This window comes from Malus sylvestris, chromosome 3 (genome assembly GCF_916048215.2).
Source record: "Malus sylvestris chromosome 3, drMalSylv7.2, whole genome shotgun sequence".
Taxonomy (NCBI): domain Eukaryota; kingdom Viridiplantae; phylum Streptophyta; class Magnoliopsida; order Rosales; family Rosaceae; genus Malus; species Malus sylvestris.
In genome coordinates this window covers 8,826,527-8,851,831 of record NC_062262.1, presented here as the reverse complement: position 1 = coordinate 8,851,831, position 25,305 = coordinate 8,826,527, and the positions used below count along the sequence as shown (strand labels likewise).

At 37.0% G+C, this 25,305-nt stretch overlaps 5 protein-coding genes and 1 non-coding gene across 7 annotated transcripts; 2 read left to right on the top strand and 4 right to left on the bottom strand.

The window, feature by feature from the left end:
• Positions 1–1,317: 1,317 nt before the first annotated feature.
• LOC126617285 (11S globulin seed storage protein Ana o 2.0101-like) lies at positions 1,318–3,235 on the bottom strand. Its single transcript, XM_050285313.1, has 3 exons — positions 2,810–3,235; positions 1,906–2,623; positions 1,318–1,662 (listed from the first exon to the last, which is right to left on the bottom strand). The coding sequence occupies exons 1-3, from the start codon at positions 3,003–3,005 to the stop codon at positions 1,509–1,511; spliced, it is 1,068 nt and encodes a 355-aa protein (XP_050141270.1). The 5' UTR covers positions 3,006–3,235; the 3' UTR covers positions 1,318–1,508.
• Positions 3,236–5,626: 2,391 nt separating this feature from the next.
• On the bottom strand, positions 5,627–5,698 carry TRNAH-GUG (transfer RNA histidin (anticodon GUG)). The gene has a single exon. It is a non-coding gene; the product is annotated as a tRNA-His (tRNA).
• A 297-nt stretch (positions 5,699–5,995) lies between these two features.
• LOC126617261 (UDP-galactose/UDP-glucose transporter 5B-like) lies at positions 5,996–11,066 on the bottom strand. The gene is made up of 10 exons (XM_050285288.1): positions 10,666–11,066; positions 10,368–10,574; positions 10,216–10,281; positions 9,353–9,451; positions 8,303–8,394; positions 7,666–7,778; positions 7,259–7,347; positions 6,949–7,035; positions 6,783–6,851; positions 5,996–6,696 (listed from the first exon to the last, which is right to left on the bottom strand). Exons 1-10 carry the CDS (start codon positions 10,774–10,776, stop codon positions 6,589–6,591), a joined length of 1,041 nt encoding a protein of 346 aa, XP_050141245.1. The 5' UTR covers positions 10,777–11,066; the 3' UTR covers positions 5,996–6,588.
• A 1,293-nt stretch (positions 11,067–12,359) lies between these two features.
• On the top strand, positions 12,360–15,524 carry LOC126614346 (monofunctional riboflavin biosynthesis protein RIBA 3, chloroplastic). The gene is made up of 7 exons (XM_050281956.1): positions 12,360–12,536; positions 12,762–13,092; positions 13,450–13,671; positions 13,956–14,281; positions 14,447–14,576; positions 14,709–15,005; positions 15,122–15,524. The coding sequence occupies exons 1-7, from the start codon at positions 12,481–12,483 to the stop codon at positions 15,401–15,403; spliced, it is 1,644 nt and encodes a 547-aa protein (XP_050137913.1). The 5' UTR covers positions 12,360–12,480; the 3' UTR covers positions 15,404–15,524.
• A 702-nt stretch (positions 15,525–16,226) lies between these two features.
• Positions 16,227–18,356, top strand: LOC126616237 (60S ribosomal protein L23a-2-like). Of its 2 annotated transcripts, none has more exons than XM_050284252.1 (4): positions 16,227–16,320; positions 16,447–16,514; positions 17,555–17,915; positions 18,022–18,356. In XM_050284252.1, exons 2-4 carry the CDS (start codon positions 16,499–16,501, stop codon positions 18,104–18,106), a joined length of 462 nt encoding a protein of 153 aa, XP_050140209.1. In that variant the 5' UTR covers positions 16,227–16,320; positions 16,447–16,498; the 3' UTR covers positions 18,107–18,356. The 2 variants fall into 2 exon arrangements, with proteins under 2 accessions (XP_050140209.1, XP_050140210.1); XM_050284253.1 differs by having other exon boundaries at positions 16,262–16,320; positions 16,456–16,514.
• Positions 18,357–20,106: 1,750 nt separating this feature from the next.
• On the bottom strand, positions 20,107–22,475 carry LOC126616236 (uncharacterized). The gene is made up of 2 exons (XM_050284251.1): positions 22,308–22,475; positions 20,107–21,165 (listed from the first exon to the last, which is right to left on the bottom strand). Exons 1-2 carry the CDS (start codon positions 22,344–22,346, stop codon positions 20,242–20,244), a joined length of 963 nt encoding a protein of 320 aa, XP_050140208.1. The 5' UTR covers positions 22,347–22,475; the 3' UTR covers positions 20,107–20,241.
• Positions 22,476–25,305: the final 2,830 nt, after the last annotated feature.

The window sequence follows — 25,305 nt, the reverse complement described above, 5'->3', positions numbered from 1 at the left end:
TAATTAATAATAATAATAAAAAGGTTATTATTTATATAACTCATTACTTTCTAAAAAATTTATAATTCTAAAAATCTAAAGGGTAATTCTATTAACACCCCACAAGTCTTATGAAAACACCTCATACTTAAAATTTGTCACGTGAACTTCCTCTTTTATCCCTATTTGAGTTAAAGAGAAAAAGAAAATCCAACCATCCAATTATTTGCTGGCAACCAACCACCTCACACCCATCCACTTACCATGGCACCATCTTCTCAAAAGTTCATCTTCTTGTTCATATGAATTCTCTGTAATTGATATATGGCATCAATTGTCAAGACAACTAGTGCATTTTGTAGTTGCATGTTTCTACAATTCTCTACGAGTATAAAACCTCTAAAATTTGGAGATTTTCATTGCTTGATTGAAGTGAAGGACTTTTACATTCTTTTTTGTTTTCTTTGGAAACAGGGTTGGTGAGTTTAGGTGTTGGGGCTCTGGGTGTTAGGGAGAGAACGAGAGAGGTCGGAGATGGGATGCTGATGGGGTTTAGGGATGGAAACTCGTGGAATGGAGATGTTTGGCTTCAGAAATATGAGGGACAAAGTTGAAATTTTTGGGGAATTTTTTGGATGTGGGGTGGATTCATAAGTGGAGTGTCTATAAAACAACCCAAATCTAAATAAAAATAATAATATAAAAACTGGATATTTCGACGGCGACGAAGAGTCGACGGGAAAGGGGCGGAAGGGGATCAGGAGTCCACGGGTCGACGGGAAGGGGGTGGAAGGGGATGAGGATTCGACGGGTCGACGAGAAGAGGTGTGTCAACGACTCAACGGATAGGTGCAAATGACAGAATCCAATCCTACCGCCGTCGTCTTCTTCCCCAAATTAAACAAAAGCTGCAATTCTCCCAAATCAATACAAACCCAACCCTAAAAACCAAATCAAATCACAACAATAATTGGAAAGAATGGAAATTGGAGAAGTAGACGTCAGATTCTTCAATTGGGGTTTTTGATGGTTGGTTGTATACCCTTTCGTCGGGGCTCTGTTTAATACAAGGAATATTAATGATAAAAGTTTGAAAGTTTTGAGTTTTAATGAAAATGATAAAAAGATGTTGTAAGTAAATAGTATCAAAATTGATTTTTTTAGAGTAAAAATATGATTTTTTGTTAAAATAAATAGTATCAGAAATTTTTCGTTAAAGTTGTATTAATATATTAAACTATAAACTTCCCATTATGCTCTCAAATTTAAATTTAAAATATATATATACATATAAGCTGAAATATCAACATCAAAGACATCCAACATGCATAACACTCGTGAAGCAAAAAAGCACCGTCTGAATTAAATGGTTCAAGAAATTGATAGAAAACTTTATACGAAATATGGCAGCTCCAGAAACTAAACCATAAGTCCATAACATATAATACCTAAACCTAATAGCAAAAAGCAATTTTATTTGGAGTCTGGACCTTTAAACTAAACTAGCACTGAGCTAAATCTAAATCTGTTCACTTGGGTGGGGGGAAGAAGATTGCATCACAAGTCCTCTTCGAACGGAAGAGTTTCTCTGTTTCCGAATCCACATTGAACGCAGCCTGGAGCACCTGCGGAGATAGAGCCTTCCAGCACCCAATGCTTCCAGCCAAGTGGGTGAATATCGGGCTGCACGCAAGAAATTAAACGAATCACCAAGATGTTAGGACACCAATCGATAAACTTTTTTCTGCGAAACATTGCCAACTCTTTCGAATTAAGTAAGTTGTGTGTGTGTGTTGGGATTAATCTATATGTATGCGTGTATTCCAAGCAGCAGGATGTTATAAATGCAGAGAAATATATAGTTCAACTAGCTGAGCCCAAATCAAGAACAACGAAAGCGTAATTTGGCAAGACGAAAAAGCCTACTTGGGCGTAGTGATGATAGAAAACCATTCCAAGCCCTCCGGATCAGCAATCTTTGACACAACAAAGAACCGAGGAACAATGAAGAGATTACCGGCTTTGATGGTAGTTTCCAACACCCTCTTACCGTCGACACCAACAACCTGGACACGGCCGCTGCCCCTAATAATATAAGTCACCTGCAGAGCCGAGTCACAAGAAAATCCAGGGGAGCACATGGCACTCCCGTCCAATCTCACAAGGTCAGCACCGAGCCCAACCTCACCGACCAAAGGAAGGTTTTTGGTATTCAAGACCACAACTCTTCCACCATCCTTAATGTCAACATCCAATGGAGCCTCTTCGCAGTTCAACGTCATGCCATCCCGGTGTTCCTTCTTTGGCTCGGGAAAGTTAGCTCCGGTAAGCTTGACAATGCCCCTGCCGGACTGCTTGCCAACGAGAGTCTCCACAACACTCTCCTCCAAATCCCAGGCCCGACCAACAAACTCGGTTGAGAAGCCGGTGAAAATGGCGTTAGAGCCGTTGAGATAGAAGTCGGTAAACTCCCCCCTCTTGTGAGCTTTTGAAGTGTCGCCCAAGAAAAGAACAACGAACTCGGTGTCCTCCTTGTTGTACCACCAAGTCACAACTCCGAAAGGGAGGGCAATCGCATCACCCTTCTTAACTGGAAGAACCTTCTCTTCCTTCTCCGGGAGGACAATTCCGACTACACCAGAACCTGAACGGACAAAACAAAAATTAATTTAACCCATATGATCTTATTTCATCATAAATTATCGACTGTTTATATATAAAATTCATGATGCAGAAGCAGACAAGCAATCAAATAAACAAATAAGAACAACCCGATCGTTGAAAAATGCCGAAAATCCGTAAAATTAAACAGAAAATTCAAAATGTATACCTTGGAGGACATAGGCGACCTGGTTGGAGTCAGAGTACTTGGGGAGAGCGAACCCGTCCTTGTCCAGAGCGAGCTTGGCGGCTCCGATGTTACCTTCACGGAGCATGGGAAGCTCCGACGGGGACCAGGCAAAGTAGGACCCGCCATCGCCGCCGTACACCTTCTTGGCCAACTTGGGTGAAAGATCAAGCTCCATTCTTTGCGATTTTTTCACGAACCCAGAAAAACCCAAAACCCAAAATCGAGAGCGAAGTGATTGATTGATTGATCGGATGCGATCGAGCGGTGAGGAAGGCGTATGCTGGGGAGTGTATATATAGGGGAGTTGAGCGGGTTTGGAGGTACGACATCCTGTTGGAGAGAGCTTAGAGAGGGAGGAGGAAGGAGGTAGAATCTGATGAGGAGAGGGATTGTGAATTCGGATTGGATTAAGGATAATTGGATAGTCTGATTCTATCTAATCTTGAAAACATTAATCAGGATTAAAAGAAGATTAGTGGGATAAAACTCTATCTATCTTGGTTTCTTACGATCACTTTGTAACACATACTGATATTCAGACACCTACACATCCTTATTAATTATTAATTACTGATTTTTTTTCAATTAATTCAATTTAATTATCAAAAATTAAAAAGTTGTGTGAAAAGTAAAATTAAATACTTCTATAGCTCTGCCATTTGTAATTTGTATAGAAATAGAATTGCTTGGGAGGTAAAAAGATGAAGTTGTCTTTGACGTGTTTATATATAATTGCTATCCCAATTAGTATAAATAATATTTTTTTTACATTTTAAAAAGAATCTAGAATAATAGATTAATGAAGCAGTTGATTAAGTGTGTAATTCAATTATCAATAATCACTCCACTTATCAATAATTGTCATTAAAAATAATAGTTTATTGTTTCCGTTCGTTCATTTTAAATTGCAGAAGAATTGGCTATTAACAGTATAAATAAATAAATAAAAGGGTGTGTGTTATCCACACATCCTATTTTATTTCTTACACACTTCTTATTAATTTATATCTGTTAATTTTTTTCAATTTACCCAATTCGACAATCAAAAATTAAAAAGATGTGTGAATATCACGTTCCATAAATAAAATATTAAGCACATGCACAATCGTGCTTGTATCATACATTTGTGTCCCGACCTAAATTACACTTTCATCCTAATGAATATTTAATTCAGCTCAATAGTAAGTTCGTACCTTATTTAATAATTTGTCTCGCTTTTCATAAAAAGAAATAAAATTATTTTATTTGTAAGATGTTTGTAAAGAGTTTAAAAGGAGATATATATTTAGGAAAGCATAAAAGACTTTTTAAAAAGCAAATAAAAAGATCCAAAATTTAGAATAACTTCACCAAAATTATATAAAGTTGGGAATATATTCACTAATTAGGATGCGACCTGATTTAACAGGGTAATGTAGACACACTAAGAATTGTCATCCAAGTATTGCATGGATTGTAAAGAAATACAATGTTAATCTCTTTTCTTTTCTTTTTTTCACTTTAGTGGGATACTATTTTTTTAATTAACTGAATATCTTTTTTTTATTATTATTTAGGTATGGATTTGAAGTGAACATCTAATCCCATGTTGAGTGGTTTATTAGGGGAACACTAAATCCTTTTATGTGTTTAATTTGGAACTTTAAGATGGAGATTTTAGATCTTATCCTTTTGAAATTGAATGTTAGTTTTGAGTACCTTGTCTAAACACATTGATTTGTTTTTTATAATTTGAGACGTGAAATGAAACCAAATCTTGTGAAATGAAATATTTTAATTTGATGGGGATTTTGCACAAATGTCATCTGAACTTATAAACATGCGTGCCAATTCCCCTTGAACTTTCAATTTTTAATTTTTAACACCTGGACTCTCTTAATTGTTGGAATCCACCACCTACTTTACTTTTCATCAATTTTGCCGTTAAAACATGTCAAGCGCCTCTAACGTGGAGGGATATTTTTGTCAATTTACTTTCTAGGGCTTGCTGAAATCAATTTGTATGGAGGCTAAAGTCTTTTTTTTTCTTTTTTTGTAGCAGTGTTGAAGAGAAATGGAGAAGTTGATTTCGGTTTGATTTTGGTAAGGGTTGTTGAAGAATTGAATTGAAACTTACACAAAAATCAAGTCGAGTTTTCAATTTTTTTTGTAGGTCAGTAGGTGGGTGTGTGGTTCATCTTTATTTATTCAAATATTAATTTTTCAAACTCTTATGGAGGGAATTGCCAGACTGTTTTCGGCTTCATATTGACTCAGGCAATATTATTTTGGAGTTAATTTCATTCTAGCTAGCCTCATGAAGTTAATTGACAAAAATATCCCTACGGGTGACATGTTTAACAACAAAATAATGGTAAGTAACATAGATGGTAAATTCTAATAGTCAAGAGAGCCTAGGTGGTAAAAAAATAAAAAAATAAAAATTCATGTGGTATGTTTACAAGTTCATATGGTACTTGCGCAACTCTAATTTGATCAATTATAGACCTTTCATTTACATGGGATCACATTCAATATGTAAAAATAACAAAAGTTTATTTCGATAGCGTAACAAAACAAGAGCTCGTAAAAATAATATTTGAAATTATAGGTTCAAAGTCATGGAAGTATCTTTATATTCAAAGTCATCTGATTCTGAAGTATTAAAAAAAAAAAATCAGGAAACTCACAGTCAGGTTGTAATCTATAACTACAGTCTACAAACAAAGCAACGTAATTACAATTCTGTTTTTTTTTTCTTAATACAAAAAAAAAATAAACAAAAAACAAAAAAAAATCAAAAACTTTAAAAAGCCATGTGGCTGCTGGGATTCGAGCCCAGGTCTCCACGGCCACAACGTGGAATTCTTACCACTAAACTACAGCCACTTAGTTGTCCAAAGTTGTGAACTTTTAGTATAAGTATAAACAATTCGGTCGATCAGCACGCAGTGTGGTATAGGAACTACATTAGCCGAAGATTAGATTAATCTGTTCTCAATGTGTTGTGGAACATAACATTATCGCTAGACTCGACATTATGATTACAATCTACTTCGGTTTTCTATTTCTTCTCCTAATAATTAGTAAATTCGCATATAATACGCATACTGTAAACATATGCACGTATGTTTCACGTACTATACCCGTTCCATATTTTACTAACCATGCAATATACAACACTGATGAAATCCAAATTCTCAAATCTTTCTAAGCTTCCCTTGGGAGAACAAAGATACGTTAATCACATGAAGAAACCGAAACAACCACCAATTAATCATACAATTTAAAAACCATCATCATCCCTAATCGAAACAGTAAACCAATTATTCTTACAATCCTAATTAAGCTTGGGTCACACAGGAAGAGAAAGAAAATACTCCAGAGCATCCAAGACTTTCTTCTCCTTTTTTGTTCTTCCAGTTCTCCTCTCGAACGAAATGTTGCTTGCGCAGTTGCATTATACATTTTCGAGCCATGTATTCAAAACATGTATAAGAATAAAACGAAACATTCTTGTTTCTTTAGTTAGTCTATGATTAATCCTCTCTACGGAGACGTAGGCCTCCAAGAATCTTCGGTCTCCAATGAGACTTCTTGCGTGCGGTATGCATGCTGTGTGGTCTAGACTCTAGAGTATATTTAGATCAATTTCACTGCATCGAAGGCCTGTTCGCAGGTTGCAGCTTGACAATTGTAAAACCAAAGCTGCCCATTGGTCAAAGTTAGAGGCAGGTACCTGGTCCGACATACTGTGGCAACCGTTAACCCAAACACTATCAAGGGATCGCCTTCACTGGACTCGAAGCTCCATTCTGAATTTGCTGGGAAGGTGAAGGATTCGTTCTCAAGAAGCTTTTCGCATATAGGGAACCAAAGACAATAGCCTGGTCATTGTAACAAAAGTAGCGTTATTGGGCTTGGGGAAACAGAAAACAAAGAAATAAATTACTAGGTTGAGGTTGAGGCTTACGGCTCCCATCCACTGTTCCCAGCTAAGGGGGTGTGAAAACCACAAGCATGATAACATAATGCTGGCCAGCTTCAATACCAAAGAGAAAGAGATGCCAATAATTAGAAGCACTAATAACTGAGAAGTGGGAATGCTTACAAGGATTATTTTGGAGAGTTCGGATTACCTGTCTTGTGGTCATTATTGTGGCAAATGTGAGAGCACCAAAAGTGCGAATTGTGTAAGAAATAAAAAACTGGCTCGCTGTTGCTACCTGCAACACAAACCACTTGTAAATCATGAAGGAAAAGAACCGGGAAACAAAACACAGGGGAAAAGACGAAATAAGAAAAAGAAAAACTTGGCACAATGGGAAAGAAAAACTTAAACAATGGACACAAGCATTAGAAAAATTAGAAGCATCTGCTAAAATAAATACAAAGTAATTAAACAGATAACATTAACAGATCCCATAATCGGAAGGAAATATCTCTTACAGTGGAAAGCAATGCAATGTCGAAGAAACAACCATTGTGACTAGCAACAAAATGAATTGCTGGCAGAAGTTGCCCTTGTAGTAGAAGACCTGAAAGTTTGGCAGAATCAATAACTCATCCCTAAAAGGCAAGATAATGCTAATTGTGGGTAGAAACAACCATTGTAAGTACAGCATTGTAGTAACACTCACAACCTTCAAGCAGGCACACAAACACATGCTTGGATGGCTTTGAAGTTAGATTAGAGGCAAGATAATGATACGAAATCCACAACATAAATTGTGACAACATATAAACACCAAATCCTGTTAAGGAGTATGAAGCATACCCAACCACACTACGAAATATCCCTCTGTGTGATTAACATAACTACTTATGGAGCAACAAGACTAGAAAAAGAATCTTACCTGTCATGCTGAGAACACAAGAACAGAACGTGGTGTAAAATATTTGATTGTGTATCTCCATATCATATCCCTTAAATAGCTTATCTTGGAACGTGCTTGTAAAGCCATCAAACCTATTAGACAGAGAAACGAGCTTCTAAATGTATAAAATTTTGGTTCCAAGTATCACATTGCTTTTTTTATTGGTCAAGTTCTCAGTAAAAAGGAAAATAGACAAATGCAAAATCACCCACACTCGGTGCACTCATAATCAATTACAAGGGAGAAAACTTTAAACTACTTGTTTTTGTAAGAAAACTTTAAACTACTTGTTTTTGTATGTTTTGCTTCTGTAATGTAGCATTTATATCATTGTAAGCAATTAGCTTAACAGAGCTGCGTTGGTATCATAAATTATTGTTATCCTAGCAACTAAGCATCAAGACTTGGAGATGAAGTTAGATGGCACACTTTATCATAGTAACAATTTTGGGTGTATTAATATCTTTGAATTGGTAGAAGTGTATTTAGCATGTTCATCTTAGCAGCTAGCAACAAGTTTTTTTTTTTTTTTTTGTCTTTTTGGTAAAGAGCAACAAGTTATTTGTAGATAAATCATAACCAGTCAATATAATAAACAGAGGGTTCAATATAATACCCAAGATAACCAATCATAAGAGAAATGCCCCAGATGGTATTTTCTCTTCCTCTACCGTATATATCAGATGGACCAATGTCCGCAGATCCTGCCTACATTCAAAACTCAAACAATTAGTTCTATTTTGAATCAAAGAACTACATTTTGCTCATCAGAATCTGTCAAGATTTCAGAGTCGGATTCGTGAACATAAGGAATTTCCTCTAATAAATTATACCAGTTCGAAACAAGCAAAGGAGTATTCATATATGCCGTTCCTAAAAAATAGAACCTTATAGATATTAGGCCCACCGTATTTATTGTCAAATGCCCTCACAGAGTGAGTGCGTACATAAGATACTCAAGTGTGGTAAGTCAAAGGTGCATGGCAGTGTCACCACACTAAGATATGAATGAAGCTAGCATGCAAGCTGCAATCACCCCATTGATTGTAATAAACAACCAGAACTGGAACGAACTTTGGCTTGGAAACTGAGAGATGGTAATTCTGGTAGCTCTATGGCCAAATATGAAACTAAATGGGAAATGCTTGAATTAATAGTTATTCCATTTAGACAATAATATCACTGAGCACCATAAAGAAGCCATTGTTCAAAACACTTGGAAGGCAAAAGTGTACTTATATGTATTCTCATTTTGCAGGAGATTCTAAGAGTAGCATGCTGACATTTGTTAAAAGTTCCCAATGTACCATCATCCAAGAAGGCGTTTCTAGCTCTAGTTTTGGATGAGCTTCTCTCAATTATGTCTGGTAATAGAATAGGGTGGCTTGCTCTGACCAAGACTCCACTTTTTGCTCCATCCTTGGAGCGTATGAATTTCCTGGAATGTATATAGACCAAAAGAGGGAATGCAGGGATAGAAATAGGAATTATAGTACCATTGGAAGGAGGGCACGCCAGACAGGGAAAGCTAAATCAGAGACTACGGTCACTTATGAGTATTACAAAGTGGTAGCATGCTAACAATTAATACCACTTTTCAAATACAATCACACCTCAGTGGAAAATTTTAAGGAATTCAACAGGGAATCAGAGCCAAGGACCATACCGGATATAGAATGAATATTGAACAGCCCACTGTCACTAGAAATGCCAGAAAATAGTGCGGTACCCTATATTTCTTTTGCATAATGATAGTGCCCCAAACCTGCATACAAAATAACCGTGTGAACTGGCAAACCAACCTCATGAAAAAGATACTGAAGTAACTAACAATATTCTCAATTAGCCTCTTCACTTATAGGTCTCACCTCAAGCCCAACTTTCACAAGCTCAAACATTTGGAACTCACTAATCAATCAAGCATGTACATCAACTCTTGCCCTTGCATTGACATCAAAGGTTTAGTGCCTATTTTGTTCGCCCTAAACTGCTAACTGTATAGTTCAATATGGACCTTCCCATCTAATGGGTTTAATTTTTTGCATCAGCTGTTCATTTTGTATTATTTTTAACATGAAATACCACATTTGCAGATACACTAATATTACGCATTATCCCCTACCAAAAAAATATTAGCCATATATGGGGTCAACCTTTTTCTTTTGGGGCATATTCAAATCAACACCATGGTTGATGACTTCTTACAGGCACCTAGAATGCTAGAGACATACAGTTAACATATGAACCAATCTTCCACAGCTCCACCTGCCACATCCTTCCTCATAAAACTAAAAGCTTGGATCTTAAATACTCCAAAATTACAGATGGTTATAATTCAAAAGAGATGGCTATTGAGAAAAACTCATTACTCGTGCAAGTGTAGCCATTTTTCTTATAGTTTGAAACTCCGAATTCGAACAAAATGTTACTCCTCTTGACAATTAAACATAAAAAAGATTAACCAACAGATAAAACTACTCACAAATAGTACAATGAAGCACCATAACTGATCGAACTGTATTTTCTTACCATCACTGGTATCATCTTGGCGCATTTCGCAAGCGTTTGAACCGGAAAGCTGACGTATTTGAGAGCCTGCGGTCACCAAAATGTACGAAATCAATGGGAAAAAACCAATAAAAATTAAACATTCTGCAAAAATTAAAGGCCGCAGCTCTCACCTCATACTGACATGTCGTGGTTAGTATGTTTGAAATCGATACGAGGCCATACTTGTAAACCGGAGCAACAGGATCCAGAGCCTTCTTTCTGGCCCACAAAACTCCGGCGGAGACCGCCGACGTCGTGATGCGGTTGCAGAAGACGAGGAAAAGCGAGTACTTGAAAAACGCCTTGTCGTCGCCGTACGGCACTCTCATGATCTTCTCCTGCAAGAAATCGAAGCAAAAGATTCAACATTTCTGCCGCGAAAACGGAGATCGATTCGAAGAATTGGAGAAATGCCAGGGAATTCGGGACCTGGAGAACGCCGTAGGTGACGAGCGTGGTCATGATTCCGGCCACTGCAAAAACCCCTTTCCACAGCTTGCTCGGCTGCGGAGCGCCCGGCAACGGCGTCGTTTCGGCCATAGCACGATCGCGAAGATGTAGCTGATGGAGCTCGCCTGGGAACTTGTGACAATACGGTGCCGTTAGGTCGCCGGAGAAATGGTGCGCGGCCCGAGGATTGGGGATCAAATAGAGCAGGAGAGAGCTAGGGGACACGTGGCGGAATTAGCAGTGGCAGCGAGCAGCGTAACGGAATCGTCGGCGGCGACTTCTCTCTGTTATGTGTGTTGTGTGGAAGACTGTCGTTTCCCTGGCTTTTGAAAAGTGTGGACACGTCAGCAGCCTCCTCCCTCCATGAGGTCCCAAAAGACTGGATGCCTTTCCAACTTGACTTTTTTTAGGAAATCTGGAAATAATTTATTTTTTTTAAGGAACTTAACGCTTCATGTACTATTTATTTCAACAAAAAATTATATTTTTATACTAAAATATCAATATTGGTACTATTTATTCTATCTTTTATTTTATCCTTATAGTTCAAAATCAAAATTTTCACATTTTTTCATTAATTTTTTTTTTTAATAAGCAAGGAAAAATCTGAAAATGTTTATTCTTCTACAGTGCAAGATCGACCGTTTATTTGGTCAGAAAAATAATTTTACAGATGATTTATTAACGCGATGTAATAATATTTGAACGTTGTCTGTAAGGGGGTTAGCGACATGACAATTATCATCATTATAAATTGGTGCAGGATGGTAGGAAACTGTTCTATAAAATTGAAATTGTTGATTCTGTTATGTTTATTGTGAAATTAATTTTAGTTTCTTTTTACTGGGCATCTAGCCGTTGTTACCCAAATTTTTTTTTTTATAGCTTTTCATCTTGTTATTGTTTTCAGTGTAATTTATGAATTTCATATGTCACATCTTATTTATTTTGTTTTTTTTATTGACGATCATTTTGTTGATTAAAATTTGTGTTCGTGATATTTGAATTTAATATTCAGTATTACGGTCTAATGGTATTCCTCATCACTTAGAAATGAAAAGTTTTAGGTTTGAATCTCATGAATGGGGAATTTGATACCAAATTAGATTGCTCATTATGTGGCTTAACCGAACTTCTTCTCTCCCTAATATAAAAATATCAATGTACCAAAAAAAAAATTTCAACAAAATAAAGATAAAATGCCGATTAAATCAAATAGTCATAGTCATTACACAAAATTTATTAAGTAAGTTTTTTAGTAGTTTATCCTAACTTTCGTTGCTTATTCTCTTATTTTTATCCTTTGAAACCAAACCAAACTATAATTATTTTTCTAGATCAAGATTATAATTTGTTTTAAGAGAGTTTTAACCAAACACTTCCGGTACTGCTCATTTTAACAAAAAATAATATTTTTACTCTAAAAGATCAATCATGATACTATTCACTTACAACATATTTTTGTCATTTTCGTTAAAACTCAAAGTTTTCAAGCAATTTTCATTAATTTTCATTTGTTTTAAAACAAATCCAACTGATCCTTTTTTTTTTCTTTCTATTTTGTCGTCAACAAAGTAACCAAAAAGCCCTACACACGTACATAAATAATGTGGCTCACAATTCCGTACAAAATTACTCAAGTTTTGGATAACTCCTCTGGTTGCAAAAGTTTGCAAAACACATCCACAACTAGAGGTCGTCTTTTGTCCCTTCATGCAGTACACGTAAATACGCAACTTCAGCGTTTGCCAAAACAAACAACTACAGAAGACAAGAAGTTGAAGTCTCCTGTTCATGGACTCTGCTCTAGCTCCTCACCCCCTCTTCCCTCATATCCTCTCTAGCTCGAGGTACGCTTTCTCCGTCTCTTTTTTATTTTTATTCAACAACTATCGTCCATAAGATCCTCATTCTCGTTGTTTTTGAGACATCAGTGATGTTTACTTATTTATATTGATTAATTACTATCGATTATGAGATAGGAATTTTGAGTTTTGTCCGACAAAGTGGAGACTGGATGTCACCAGACCAACACTCTCCCGTTGTTTTTGTTAACGTGGGTGATTATGTCGCAGCTTGCATCGATCTCTCGCAGTTCGTCAATGTCTGTTCCGGCAGAGGTGGTTAAATCCGACTTGTTGGGCTATTGGGGTGTCTGGAAGTAGTGTTGGAGCAGCTGGGAATAACCTCTTTGGTGATGCTAATTATTTGAAGGGGAGTGAAAATGGTTCTCTGTTGGGTGGGTTAGATGAGTCAGCTTCGGCAGGACCATTTGGGACGTTGGATGCGGAGATCACACCGGAGACCGTTGATTTCTTTGTTAGTGATGCTGATGGTGACCCTGATTGCCCATCTGACGGCTACTCTTCCATAGAGCAGGCACTTAACACATTACGCCAAGGAAAGGTTTGGACTAATTAATCTTGGCTTGTTTGGAACGGTTTTTGAACTCATTGAAAGCGCTTTTGTTGAAAATGTTTTTGAAACCGTAGTAAAAACACAAGTGAATCTTGGAAAAACACTTGAAGTGCTTCCTGGAAGATGCACATAACTATGCTTCTTCTAGAAAGTGCCTTAAATGCTTTTGGAATCCAAAAACATTTTCCCTAAAACCACTTTCGATAATTTTAAAAACAATTCCAACGAGCGTTAATTCATATATACTAGTAGCTAATACTTGTGCTACTGATGCACCTCTTAACAATGGTGCATTTTATGTGAACTGCCACTGATTTGTTTCTTCCTTTTCTCTTTTACGTTTAGTTTGTGATTGTTGTAGATGATGAAAATGGGGAAGTTGAAGGAAACCTAGTCATGGCCGCGTCGTTTGCGAACCCGAAAAACGTAGCGTTCATGATCAAGCAGGGGTCTGGGATTGTCTCAGTAGGCATGATGGAGGAGGATCTTGAAAGATTGGAGCTTCCTCTCATGTCACCGGAGACTGAAGATGAAGACTCTTCTGCTCCCACATTCACAATCACAGTGGTAATAATGCTTTAGCATTGCCTCAGAATACTCCTTAGATCTATGTTACTAAGAGTTTTGGGCCGCGAAGGAGTTTCAAGTGACATTATTTTTGTGCGTGACAGTCACACTGTCATGTGGTGTTACTAATTTACGTGTTATAATATGAATGAATAACGAATTTTATATGTCATAAACATGAAATATCGTATTAGTAAATAGATTTATATGTTATAACATAAGTGGGTCGATTTGTTTTGAAGAGCTTACTTTGTGAATGGCCTTCTTTTTTCTTGGTTTTAAAGGATGCAAAAGTTGGAACATCAACCGGAGTCTCAGCTGCAGACAGGGCAAAAACTGTGGCTGCTCTTTCATCTAATGAGTCTAAACCGGAGGACTTCAGAAGGCCTGGCCATGTGTTTCCCCTCAAGTACCGAAATGGCGGAGTTCTTAGGAGAGCCGGTCACACTGAGGCTTCGGTTGATCTCGTTGTTCTGGCCGGCTTAAGGCCGGTGTCTGTTCTTTCAGCAGTAGTTGACGCCGATGACGGCTCTATGGCCTCTTTGTCCAATTTGAGGACATTGTCTCTGGAGCATTCCATTCCAATTGTCTCCATTACTGATTTGATCAGGTAATAATAATCCAACTCAATCGTAAATTCTAGAATTTTGTAGCTCAAGTAGTTAAGAGCGTTTACTTTTGAGCGAGATTATGTGTTTGGATATCTCATCCCACCGCATCGCTTGTATCAATAGACAAAAAAGGGAGCCTCAAGAACAAATGTATTATGCCACAGGTACAGGAGAAAGAGGGAAAAATTAGTTGAAAGAAAAGCCGTTTCGCGTCTACCTACGAAATGGGGTCTATTTCAAGCCTATTGCTATCGCTCGAAGCTAGACGGAACAGAACATGTTGCAGTTGTAAAGGTATGAACAAACCTAACCCTTCTTATTTTCTTGTGCAAAAACGAGAAGGTGTTCATTTGGCATGTTACAGCGAACTGCAACATTTTTTTGTACCGATCGACTTTTTCTGCTAAAGCTAATGAACATCAACAGGGAAGCATTGGAAATGGACAAGATGTGCTAGTAAGAGTGCATTCGGAGTGTTTGACAGGAGATATTTTCGGATCAGCGCGGTGCGACTGTGGAAACCAGTTGGATGTGGCAATGCAGCTAATCGAACAAGCCGGTCGAGGAGTCGTTGTGTACCTCAGAGGTCATGAAGGAAGAGGCATTGGTCTAGGCCACAAACTTCAAGCCTATAATCTGCAAGATCAAGGCCATGACACCGTCCAGGCCAACATAGAACTCGGACTAGCTGTTGATTCTCGTGAATATGGGATTGGTGCCCAGGTTAGTTTCACTTATATTGTCAGACTGTGAATTTCGACCGCACATAAAATAACATTTTTCGGAAAGTGCACAGACTCTGTGACTTACTATACGATTGTTTGAATAATTTTGATCAGATATTGAGGGACATAGGGGTCCGAACGATGAGGCTAATGACGAACAACCCGGCAAAGTTCACCGGTCTAAAGGGATACGGGTTGGCCGTGGTCGGGAGGGTTCCGGTTTTGACACCAATCACAGAGGAAAACAAGACCTACTTGGAAACAAAAAGAACAAAGATGGGACATGTTTACGGTTCTGATATTCAAGGACTTTCAGATGGATTGTTCATCAACCCTAATGTAAATGACCAAGGTCTGCCGGAATCAGGAAATACCGAAGATTCAAATTATACGTAGCTGTCACACATGTACAGATATTTAAGGATTTATTTTTTTGTGCCACAGAGAGTAATTCATTGATTTTGTTATTGATTCCACAATTATTTTCTATTTATTTATGGGGATGATTATAACGGAACTAGCCCCTTGTTTAGTAGTATTTTTGTCCGCAATGTCGGATTAGAATATATGTCAATATTAAATAATATTAATATCAACCATAATAATTAATGAACTTATTATTCAAGCGATAAACATACATCTTGGAAATTGATTACTACAGCTACTTACAAGAGTGTCATTGATAAGGTCCATAACAAATTGTCCTTGGGGAACAATAGACTGCTTACTTTTGAGTTGTATACTAAGGAATGTTTAGATCTGGTTTTGAAAGAGCTAAACGTGTTTCATGAAACCTCTCTGCCTTCGTTTGATAGAAAACTATAAAAGTATTTTTGCGTCACCAAAGTTTTTTTTAGAACCCTAAACCCTATCATATTTTATACATAGATTGATTAAGTTCATAAAAAAGATAAATAAGACAAAATGAATAAGTACTTACCTATAGGAAGCACCTAAATTTTAATAAAGTTGAACATTTTTCTTAACAAAAATACTTATAACAAAAGTGCTTTTTAGAGAAGCCGTAAACGGGCCCTAATTCTCATACAATTTGCTACCTCAAACCATACAATTGGATTTTGTTGGTAATATATTTACCCTTTCATCCAAAAAAAAAAAAAAAAACATACAATTGGACTTCGGCCTAAGTTTTCAAGTCAGGTCCACATTCCAGCGAGAAAGCCCATATGCTCATGCGGGTGAATAAAATAACATACATGGACAGTTATGTAATTTCATGTACTCCTTATAATTCCTGCTTCCTCCTTCATCCTAAACCCTACTGGTTCAGCTTCCCGCCGGCAGATTGACAGGTCTCTCTCTCTCTCTCTCTCTCTCTCTCTCTCTCTCTCTCTCTCTCTCTCTCTATGCACATACGCGCTTTTGAAAACTGCGAAAGTATTGAAATTAACGTCTGCTGTATTTCTATGTCCTTTTAGGGTTTACAGGTGGTGATTTGGGAATATAACCTGACCTTCTTCATCGGCATCAATGGCTCCAGCTAAAGGTACTGCCCCTTCGTTCTCATTCTCACTTTCAATTTTCCTATGTCACTGCTTGGTTGCTGAGAAAATGGAGGAAAATCTAGTTATTGTATCAAAATGTCGTTATATTTTATTTCTCTCGTCATTTCTTGGTATTAGTTAGTGAAAAATGAACTTAAATTAACCAAATTGTCGTTGGCGGGGGATCTTTTATGTTCTTGTTTTTCTAAAACCCTAATGTTGTATGCTATATTTTTTGAGAAACAAATGGATTAGGATCATTCTATGCCTGTCTAAAACCCTAATTTCTTATTTTTAGCCTTTTATCATTGTGTATGGTCGGCTTGTTATATGAACAACTTTATTGTGCTATTTAGTTGTGTTAGGTTTAATGGTTGTATTGGACTCCATATGTTACTTCATCAACTGCACACGAATGTATCGGTGATACCTGTCACACTCGGATGCATGGGTCTCCCTTAGAATTCAAATGTTTAGTCAGTTGAATAGCACGTTTGCAGTCTAGTTTTGTTTAAGTTTCGTGTGCGGGTGTCGTCAGACTCTAGGGGTATCAAGGGAATTGGAAGACAAAAGTTATAAACTAATAGTCAAGTGGATTTGAACATCTTAGGGTGGGGGTTATAATTATGATTTGTCTGCTAGCATTATAGGTTGAGTGTAGCAGAATTTTGGAGTATTTGGAAGAAATGAATTCTATCTGTCTAGTTATAAGTCAATGCCTGTTAACGTTAGCTTGTACTTGCACATTTTCATCGCTCCTCCCTGTAGTAATTGACAAGATGTAATTAGCCCTGCAATGGTTTGGTTTTTGTTAAATCAGTAACCATAGGTGATGCAAATTCATTTCCACTCTTAATTGCCATACTCATTGACCTTTAGTATGTTCTTTCCCGTAAGTACCCTTTTGACTTTCCCCTCTCCAATGAGCTACGGGAAACTTTAAAAAAGGTCGTACCCAGTGCACAAGGCTCCCGCTTTACGCAGGGTCTGGGAGAGGTAAATTTTAAATAGCTTCTATCTGACGAGTGCATATCTTTTGCAGCTGATGTTTCAAAAAAGGCTGGCCCAAAGTCACAAGCCGTGAAGGCTGCAAGGGCTTTGAAATCTGGACCTATTGTTAAGAAAGTTAAGAAGATCAGAACCTCAGTTACATTTCACCGCCCTAGGACATTGAAAAAGGAGAGGAACCCTAAGTACCCTCGTGTTAGTGCTACTCCGAGGAACAAGCTTGATCATTATCAGATACTGAAGTATCCTCTGACCACTGAGTCTGCAATGAAGAAGATTGAAGACAACAACACTTTGGTCTTTATTGTTGACATACGTGCTGACAAAAAGAAAATCAAGGATGCCGTGAAGAAGATGTACGACATTCAGACCAAGAAAGTGAATACCTTGATCAGGTTAGTAAATTGCAATTTCAGTAAAGATTACTGGCTTGTGTTACCTACTTGTTTCTGTGCATCTTCGTTGGATGATTTGATAATCTGAATATCTTTTTTGATCCAGGCCCGATGGTACCAAAAAGGCTTATGTTAGGCTGACCCCTGACTACGATGCTTTGGATGTGGCAAACAAAATTGGTATCATCTAAGGTAGTAGTAAAGCTCCATTAAGAGGAAGAGAGTTCTGTGAGTTCGGACTCGGTTTTAGTTTTAAAGTTTTAACAACTTTTGATACCCGATTACCTGTCTCTATCTTTTGTGGTTTTAACTGCAGTTCTGACCTTATAGGCGTGAAAGTTTAATAGATTTTGGAACATTATTTGATTGAGCAGTCATTTTCATATGCAATGACATTTTACGTATTAAGTAATGGTTAATGCCGAAATGTGTTCTGATCCATCCGTTCTTTGTTAGTTGAAAGTCATGCAATTGTTGAGCTACCGTCATGTTTGTAGGGAGTTTCATTTGCATCCGATAAAAGAAAGTTTGAAGTCCACTATATTAATGTTGATTGTTGTTTGAATGGGTGGTCCTCTCCGAAGTTTGATAACATAACATGTACGACAATGCTGGAAATATAATATACATGGCGAGCAAATGCTTCAGTTCGGATTCTACTGCTTCGACCTTTTGCCGGAAACAGGTTAAGGCAAAGGCTGAGTAGTATCTACTCAAGTCATTGTTTCTCTAATCCTAAACACTTTCCCCGGTTTGGATTCTACAGCTTTGTCATGAGCATCTATGCAATTCATTGTTTCTCTCATCTTTTGGATTGGAAAACAAAGCAGTGAGCATATCTTGCTTCATGTCATGAGATCTCCACGATGGCGGATTACATCTATGACGGCAGATCGCAGCAATTCGAAATGCGCCACCCTTTCTTCAACTTCGTCTCGGCTCAATGTTTCTTCTGGAGTTTGCCTAGGAACAGGAGGATCACGCATCAAATCATAGACCTGTGATCTGCATATGGGACAGTTTGAGTGAGACACAAACCAAGCGTCTATGCAAGAAATGTGGAATTCATGGGAGCATTTCGGTAGTTCTTTTAGCCAGTCCCCGTCTTCGAATTCCCCCAAGCAGATTGCGCAGTCTGTGTTGTTCTGAACGGGGCTCCGGTCTGCAGCCTCAGCTTCATCTTTCTTCTTGAACTGAGTCACGGGAAGAGACCAGGCAATCGAGATGTCAAGTCCGTTGCGATGAAACTGCAGCGAGGGATCGTCTAGGTTGAATTCGCTCTGTACACGACTTTGGCTCGGGTTTCTCGAGAAGCCCGCGCTCTCAAGTCGTCTACAAAGCAGTCGGAGTATCTTGTAGTAACTGAAGAAGAGGAGGGTGAAGGTGCCAATAGTAGCAGCAGAAGCTATGATCCATGATTTCCAATTTGGATCTAGGGAGCCTGAAGACATGCTAATCTAACCAAAACTTCTGTGATTAGAGATTAATTACCAAAATGTTTTCCCAAAAGCGCTTTGTATTAAGCTGTGTTGCTGATTAAATAGGGGTGATTAGCAAACAAATCAGTTTAATTAAAGATTTCAACGATTAAATCAATGATAAAAAAGATGTGGTTACCAAAATTATATGAGCTGCTAAATGTGTTTGTGTTGTGGTAGATAATACCAAAGTTGGATTCTGATTTTGTTAAATGACAAACCTCGGAGTGTAGTTTCAAACAAGAGAACTACAGTTTGAACAGCACAAAAATTGAAGGTTTAAACATTTTTCACTCGCTTGTTGAGAGAGATAGAGAAATCACGAAGATGTGATAGTTTAGTTTTCTACTCCATACTTCCAAATCAAGGGAAGATTTTCTTTTCACCATTAGTTGGTGATGAGCATTACAAGCAAAACTTTGTAGGCCATCTGAATCACCTTTTCCGTAGAGTAGCTCTCACAAAAGCATGAGTCTCTGTATTTGGCCCAACTTAAGCTCCCACTAATCTCATGCAATGTAGGAGCTTGACGTGATTATACCGCTAAAAAACAAATGAAACACTGTCGCATCAGTTGGAATCCAAAATTTTAGAATTTGATTTGATGCATGTAGTGTTGGACCAATATGATCTTTGCTTATGATTTTTCCCTATGCAAATGAACTGGCAAACAGAAGCATCTTGACGTAAAAAAAAAACAAAGCAAAAAAGGGTAAAACTGAAGTTAAATGGCTACATTTAAAGTTGAAACCTCCAAAAAACTAAAGTATCCCATTTTTACACCCTCAACCCTCTCAAACTTCAATTTTCTACACAAAAATTTAAGAAGCAAAAGTTCACCAAAATCCTCATTGAAGCCTCTGCCGCTTGCCAATCGAAAATTGGTGGTCAATGCCGGAATTCGAAGGCAACATCCTTGCATTGTTCAGGCATGAAACAGAAGCACCACCGTTGTTGAAGTTCAACAAGGAAGCCGAACATGTCTGCGAAAACCCGCGAGACATCTCAGGATATGACGCGGAGTTGATTGGCTTATGGACAACATAACTAGCATTTCCCACTGGTTTCTGGTTGAAGCTTGCAGCAGCTTCACAGCCTTGGATTGAAACAGGTGGGATTTTGAAGGGCTGCAAAGGAGGGGGGTTTCGCCAACGAGGCATTGGCCCGGAAACAAGAAGTGTCTGGAGCAGTGGACCGGCTTGCATCACAGTCTGCAAGAGCTTGCCCTGTTGAGGCAAAATCTTTCCTTTAACAAAATTGTCAATCACTTGAGAAGCCGGGTCGGGTTTCATCATCCCTGAAGAGACTACACCAGCAGATACAATGCCATTATATTCTTGCACCAGAGGCTGCTGCTTCACTAAAGGGATGCAGCCAGATTCAGCCATGTTCATGTTTGAAAACTCGGGTGAAGAAACCGCATCAAATAAGGAGTCCACAGAGGAAGAGGCGTGCGATTTTTGGGGATTGTAGGTTTCAGAGAGGCTGTTGGATTCAGTTATGCTTGAGTTTGCTTTGGTGGGAAGCAAAAGTGTACTTTCATGAGGAAACATGTTGAGGGGGAGTTCCATTGGACTTGAAGGCATGATCTTGTTTACGAGCTTTTGTAGCTGATCCACGGCATCTTGTCTTTCTTTGTATGCAACGTTTAGAAGATTGACTAGTTTCTTCACATTCTCCTCGCTTTTCCGGATTTCTTCCGTTGCGCGTGTTTTTACAGATTCTAGCTCAAGGGTCGTGTACAGAAGCTTCTGCTTCAACTCCTCAGCGCTCTGTCAATTCGAAACAGGATTTGAGAAATGAGTTTCAAAATCCATCAGAATAAATAAATTGAAGAACATTAGAAGAACAATTCTGAACATAATAGAAAAGAACCGAAACAATCTCTTCGTGAATAAACTCAAATCATAACGCATGAATTAGTAACATCAGACGGTGAGACTGTCACACTCAAAACATTTTCAAGATCAGACAAACCAAAACCAACATCAAAGGCCACAGGTTCAAACAACAACATGAACACCGAAAACCCCAAAAGTTCTCAACAGGAACATAAAGGAGGAGGATCAAAACAAAATCATGGTATTTCAAAGTTAGGAAGAAAAGTGAAAACCCAACAAGGGCCCATGCAAATCCCACGTCCTGGTCAACAAATCCTGCATTTCTTTTTGAAATAAAGAGAAAAAGGGGTGAAAAAAGAGGGTAAATATATAAGGAATTTCCATTAAAACCTACCCCTGTAACCGAAATCAGAGAACTGGACCCTATAAACTCCTTGAAGTCATGAAATAATTTACAGAGCTTCCATCAATACTACAAACACATTAGAGCCGAAAGATTCTGCATATTCTGTTCATAACATGTATCAATAGTAAAAGTACGCATTTTTCAATAATTTACATATAACTGTAAGACAGTTTTTATTCACAAAATTCAAGTTGCAGACGTAAATTAAGCCAATTAACCTCGTAAATTAAAATAGTTTATAATTGAATATCCTCTCGTGAACAAAAAAAAAACACAGACAAAATTTTCATTCACAGAATCACAGGACCCTTGACTTCTAATGAAGCTGCAGGAAAAAAAAAAATAATAATCATAATAACAATTTAATTCACATGAAAGAACTGAAAGATGAACCAGAAATTGTGAAAACTGAAAACTTTAAAAGTTGAATTCCACGCAGATATGGAAGATCCATCACTAACAATTTAATTCACATGAAAGAACTGAAAGATGAACCAGAAGGGCAATGAATGTGAAAATATTGCAGCAGAAACTTGAAAAACCACCATAAAAACACAGAATTGAAGCAAAAAGAAAAAAAAGCAGCAAACTTTCATTGAACTGCAATACAAACAAGAAGAACCCAACAAAAGATGGCACTCAGAAGAAAAAATGAGGAGGAACCCACCTCAGGATTAGTAGTCCACAGAGAACGCAGTTCCTCCATTGGAAGATTTTCAACGTCTGGTGAGAAAATGGAAGAAGGGAAGAGAAGGGAGAAGAAAAATGAGAGAATTAGGAGTTAAAGACTAAAGTAAGGTGGAATGTGACAAATTTATAGAAGGAGAATGAGGCAAGTGAGACAACAGAACAGAGAGTGATGGCTTTCTCACAAGCATCCATAAAAAGCCCACCCCACATAAAAGAAAATTAAGAAATATGTCCTTAAATTAAATTGAATTAATCATTTTTAATTTTTGGAGGTTCCAATTAAATTAAATTTCCTTCAAACATTTCCCATTCTTTAAGGACCCTTGTCTCTTACCCAAAACAAAATAAATTTTTTACTTATAAGAAATTTTAGACAAAATTTTTTTAGTGATTTTCACTCTCGTTTTGTATCTCTGCACTTTGTTACTTGTTTGAATACGTAAAAATTTTTGTGGTTGCCTAATTGCGAGAATAAGTGCAAAGTGAAATATATGAGTAGGCTAAGTCTAAGATTCGAAATCACAATTGTAAAAAAAAAAAAAAAAAAAAATCATTTAATCGACCTAAAACCTAAGAGAAAAAAATGAAATGCAAAAATCTTCATTTATTTCTCTCTCTATCCCAAACAAAATTAAAAAAATAAAAAAATCCCCCTCAATTCTCAAATAAATATAGAAGCTTTGCTATATTTTTGTGTCGAGGATTTTACGCGGTTTTGCATTATGTGTAGATGGTAACTTCCCATAAATACCCCTTTTTTAAATGAAATTCACACCCCCAACCCCGGCGCTCACGCTGTACCCCCATTCCTTCCCCCCCGGCTCACGTTGTCCGGATGAGACTTGTTATTGTAGAGCGGCGGAGCACGACAAGTAATGGTATGCCCCTCCATATTGGTTGATAATGGCAAGATTTTGGGATTGGCATTGGCCAATCAACGGTGAGATGTTTGCTTCCCTATTTCATTAAGGATGTGGTTATTCAGATAATCATTTTTATTTTTCATATACCCCTCTTAATTTCTAATCGTCGAATGAATAAAAATTAATATAGATGTATGAAAAATGAAAAGAGTGTGTGAATAACACTCAATTTCATTAATTATTAGTTCTAAATTATTTTCAACTTTCGGAAAGTTTTTATAAAAATATTTATTTTGAAATATTCTAAAAAGGAAATTAATAAAAAGTAAATACAAAAAGTTAATTTTTGTAATGTGAAAAGTTGATCCCTAATTTAAAAGTTATTTACTTTATGGGACTCTAGTTTAAAGGCTCATCGTACTTTTTCATGCTTCAAATAAATTATTTCACTTCTAAGTCGCTTAGAAGTGAAAGATTTTATGTTTGAATCTTGTGGATGACAAATTCAATATTAAATTAGGTTGTCCATTATGTGGCTTATGCGAACTCCCCTTTTTTTTAGTGTAAAAATATCTATGTACTAAAAAAATCAATAAATTAATTAATTATTTCACTGCATTATTAGTTAATTATTTTTCCAAATTACTGCATTATAAGTAGGTTAATATCGCTTCATTTTTATGGGATTAAGAGTTTAATTAAGGCTTATTTTTAGATACGGTCCTTAGAATTTAATTTTAATCTCATTTTGTCGATGGTAACTCAAAAGTCACCATTTACTTTCTAAAACTCAAAGTTCATTCCACTTTGACTCTCTCTTCACCCTGAAACTCAAAAGTCACCCCCTGAAAAATATGTGAGCCCATCACTTAATAAGACTACGCCACATGTGACAATGAATTTGATTATAAATTTTTACTATGCTAACATTTACCAATACAAAATATTAAAATCGAGTTTTATAGAGTAAAATGACGAAATTAACATAAAATATTATAATCTTCACTATGCGTTAATATCCTACGAATTTTGAGTTTTATAGAGTAAAATGACTATTTTTTAATTTCAGGGAGCAAAATGGGATCCAAATTTGAGTTTTAGGGCAAAGTGGAGCGAATTTTGAGTTTCAAGGAGTAAAGTGACAACTTTTGAGTCACAGACGTAAATCGAGATTAAAATTGAGTTTCAGGGTGGCTTAGCTAAAAATAAGTCTTAATTAATTAAGTGAATCCTTCAAGATTAGTTGCTGATATTATGAGTTTAAGTGAATATCCACCAAGATTAGAGGGTGAGATTATGAGTTTAAGTGGATCCCATCAAGATTGTGGGTTAAAAATATGTTCGTATGCCATATGAAGTTGCAACATGAAAAACTATTAAGATTTTGAAAAATAATATTCTATGAAATTAACTTTAGTTTGTAGTTTAGTGCTATTGTATGAAAAAATTATTTACCAAAAATAGTCTAAAATTCTGGGGCAATCGTATTTGTCTTCGAAGCCCCATTACAATAGAATTCAACTAAATCAAACATCCGCTAGTAAGAAATTTAGTAATGGCATCAACACGAAAATTTATTTTCCTGTAAATATATCTCTAAAAATTTCATTTTGCATCAATGAGATAAGATCCAACTATCTGCCAGAACTACCTCATAATTGTTTAATACAATCATACATTACACCAAAAAGTGGAGAAATAGTTTAAGTTATATGTTGCATATGGTCCAATATCTTATTGGATAAGGTGTTTGGTTTCCACTCATGCGTCCAAGGTTCAAAATTCCCCTATTATCTAAAGTATTGTAATTGTTTTGAACTATCTCCATCTTCTTAATAATAATAATAATAATAATTTTTAAAAATATAGTTTAAGTTCCATGTAACTGAGGACAATCGTATTGACAAGAAGTAGAGGGAGTATGATTCTCTCATCTCCTAATCTCCCTCCCCATCTCTCCCCTCCTTACGCTTAAGCCACGTCAACAATCTTGTTGTTATTTTTTATAGAGAGAGAAGGACAAAGAGGAAAATGTGCGAGTGAAGAAGTTGAGGTTCCACCATAAAACCATTTAACAATACTGGGATTAGCACAACTACTTATAAGCACATG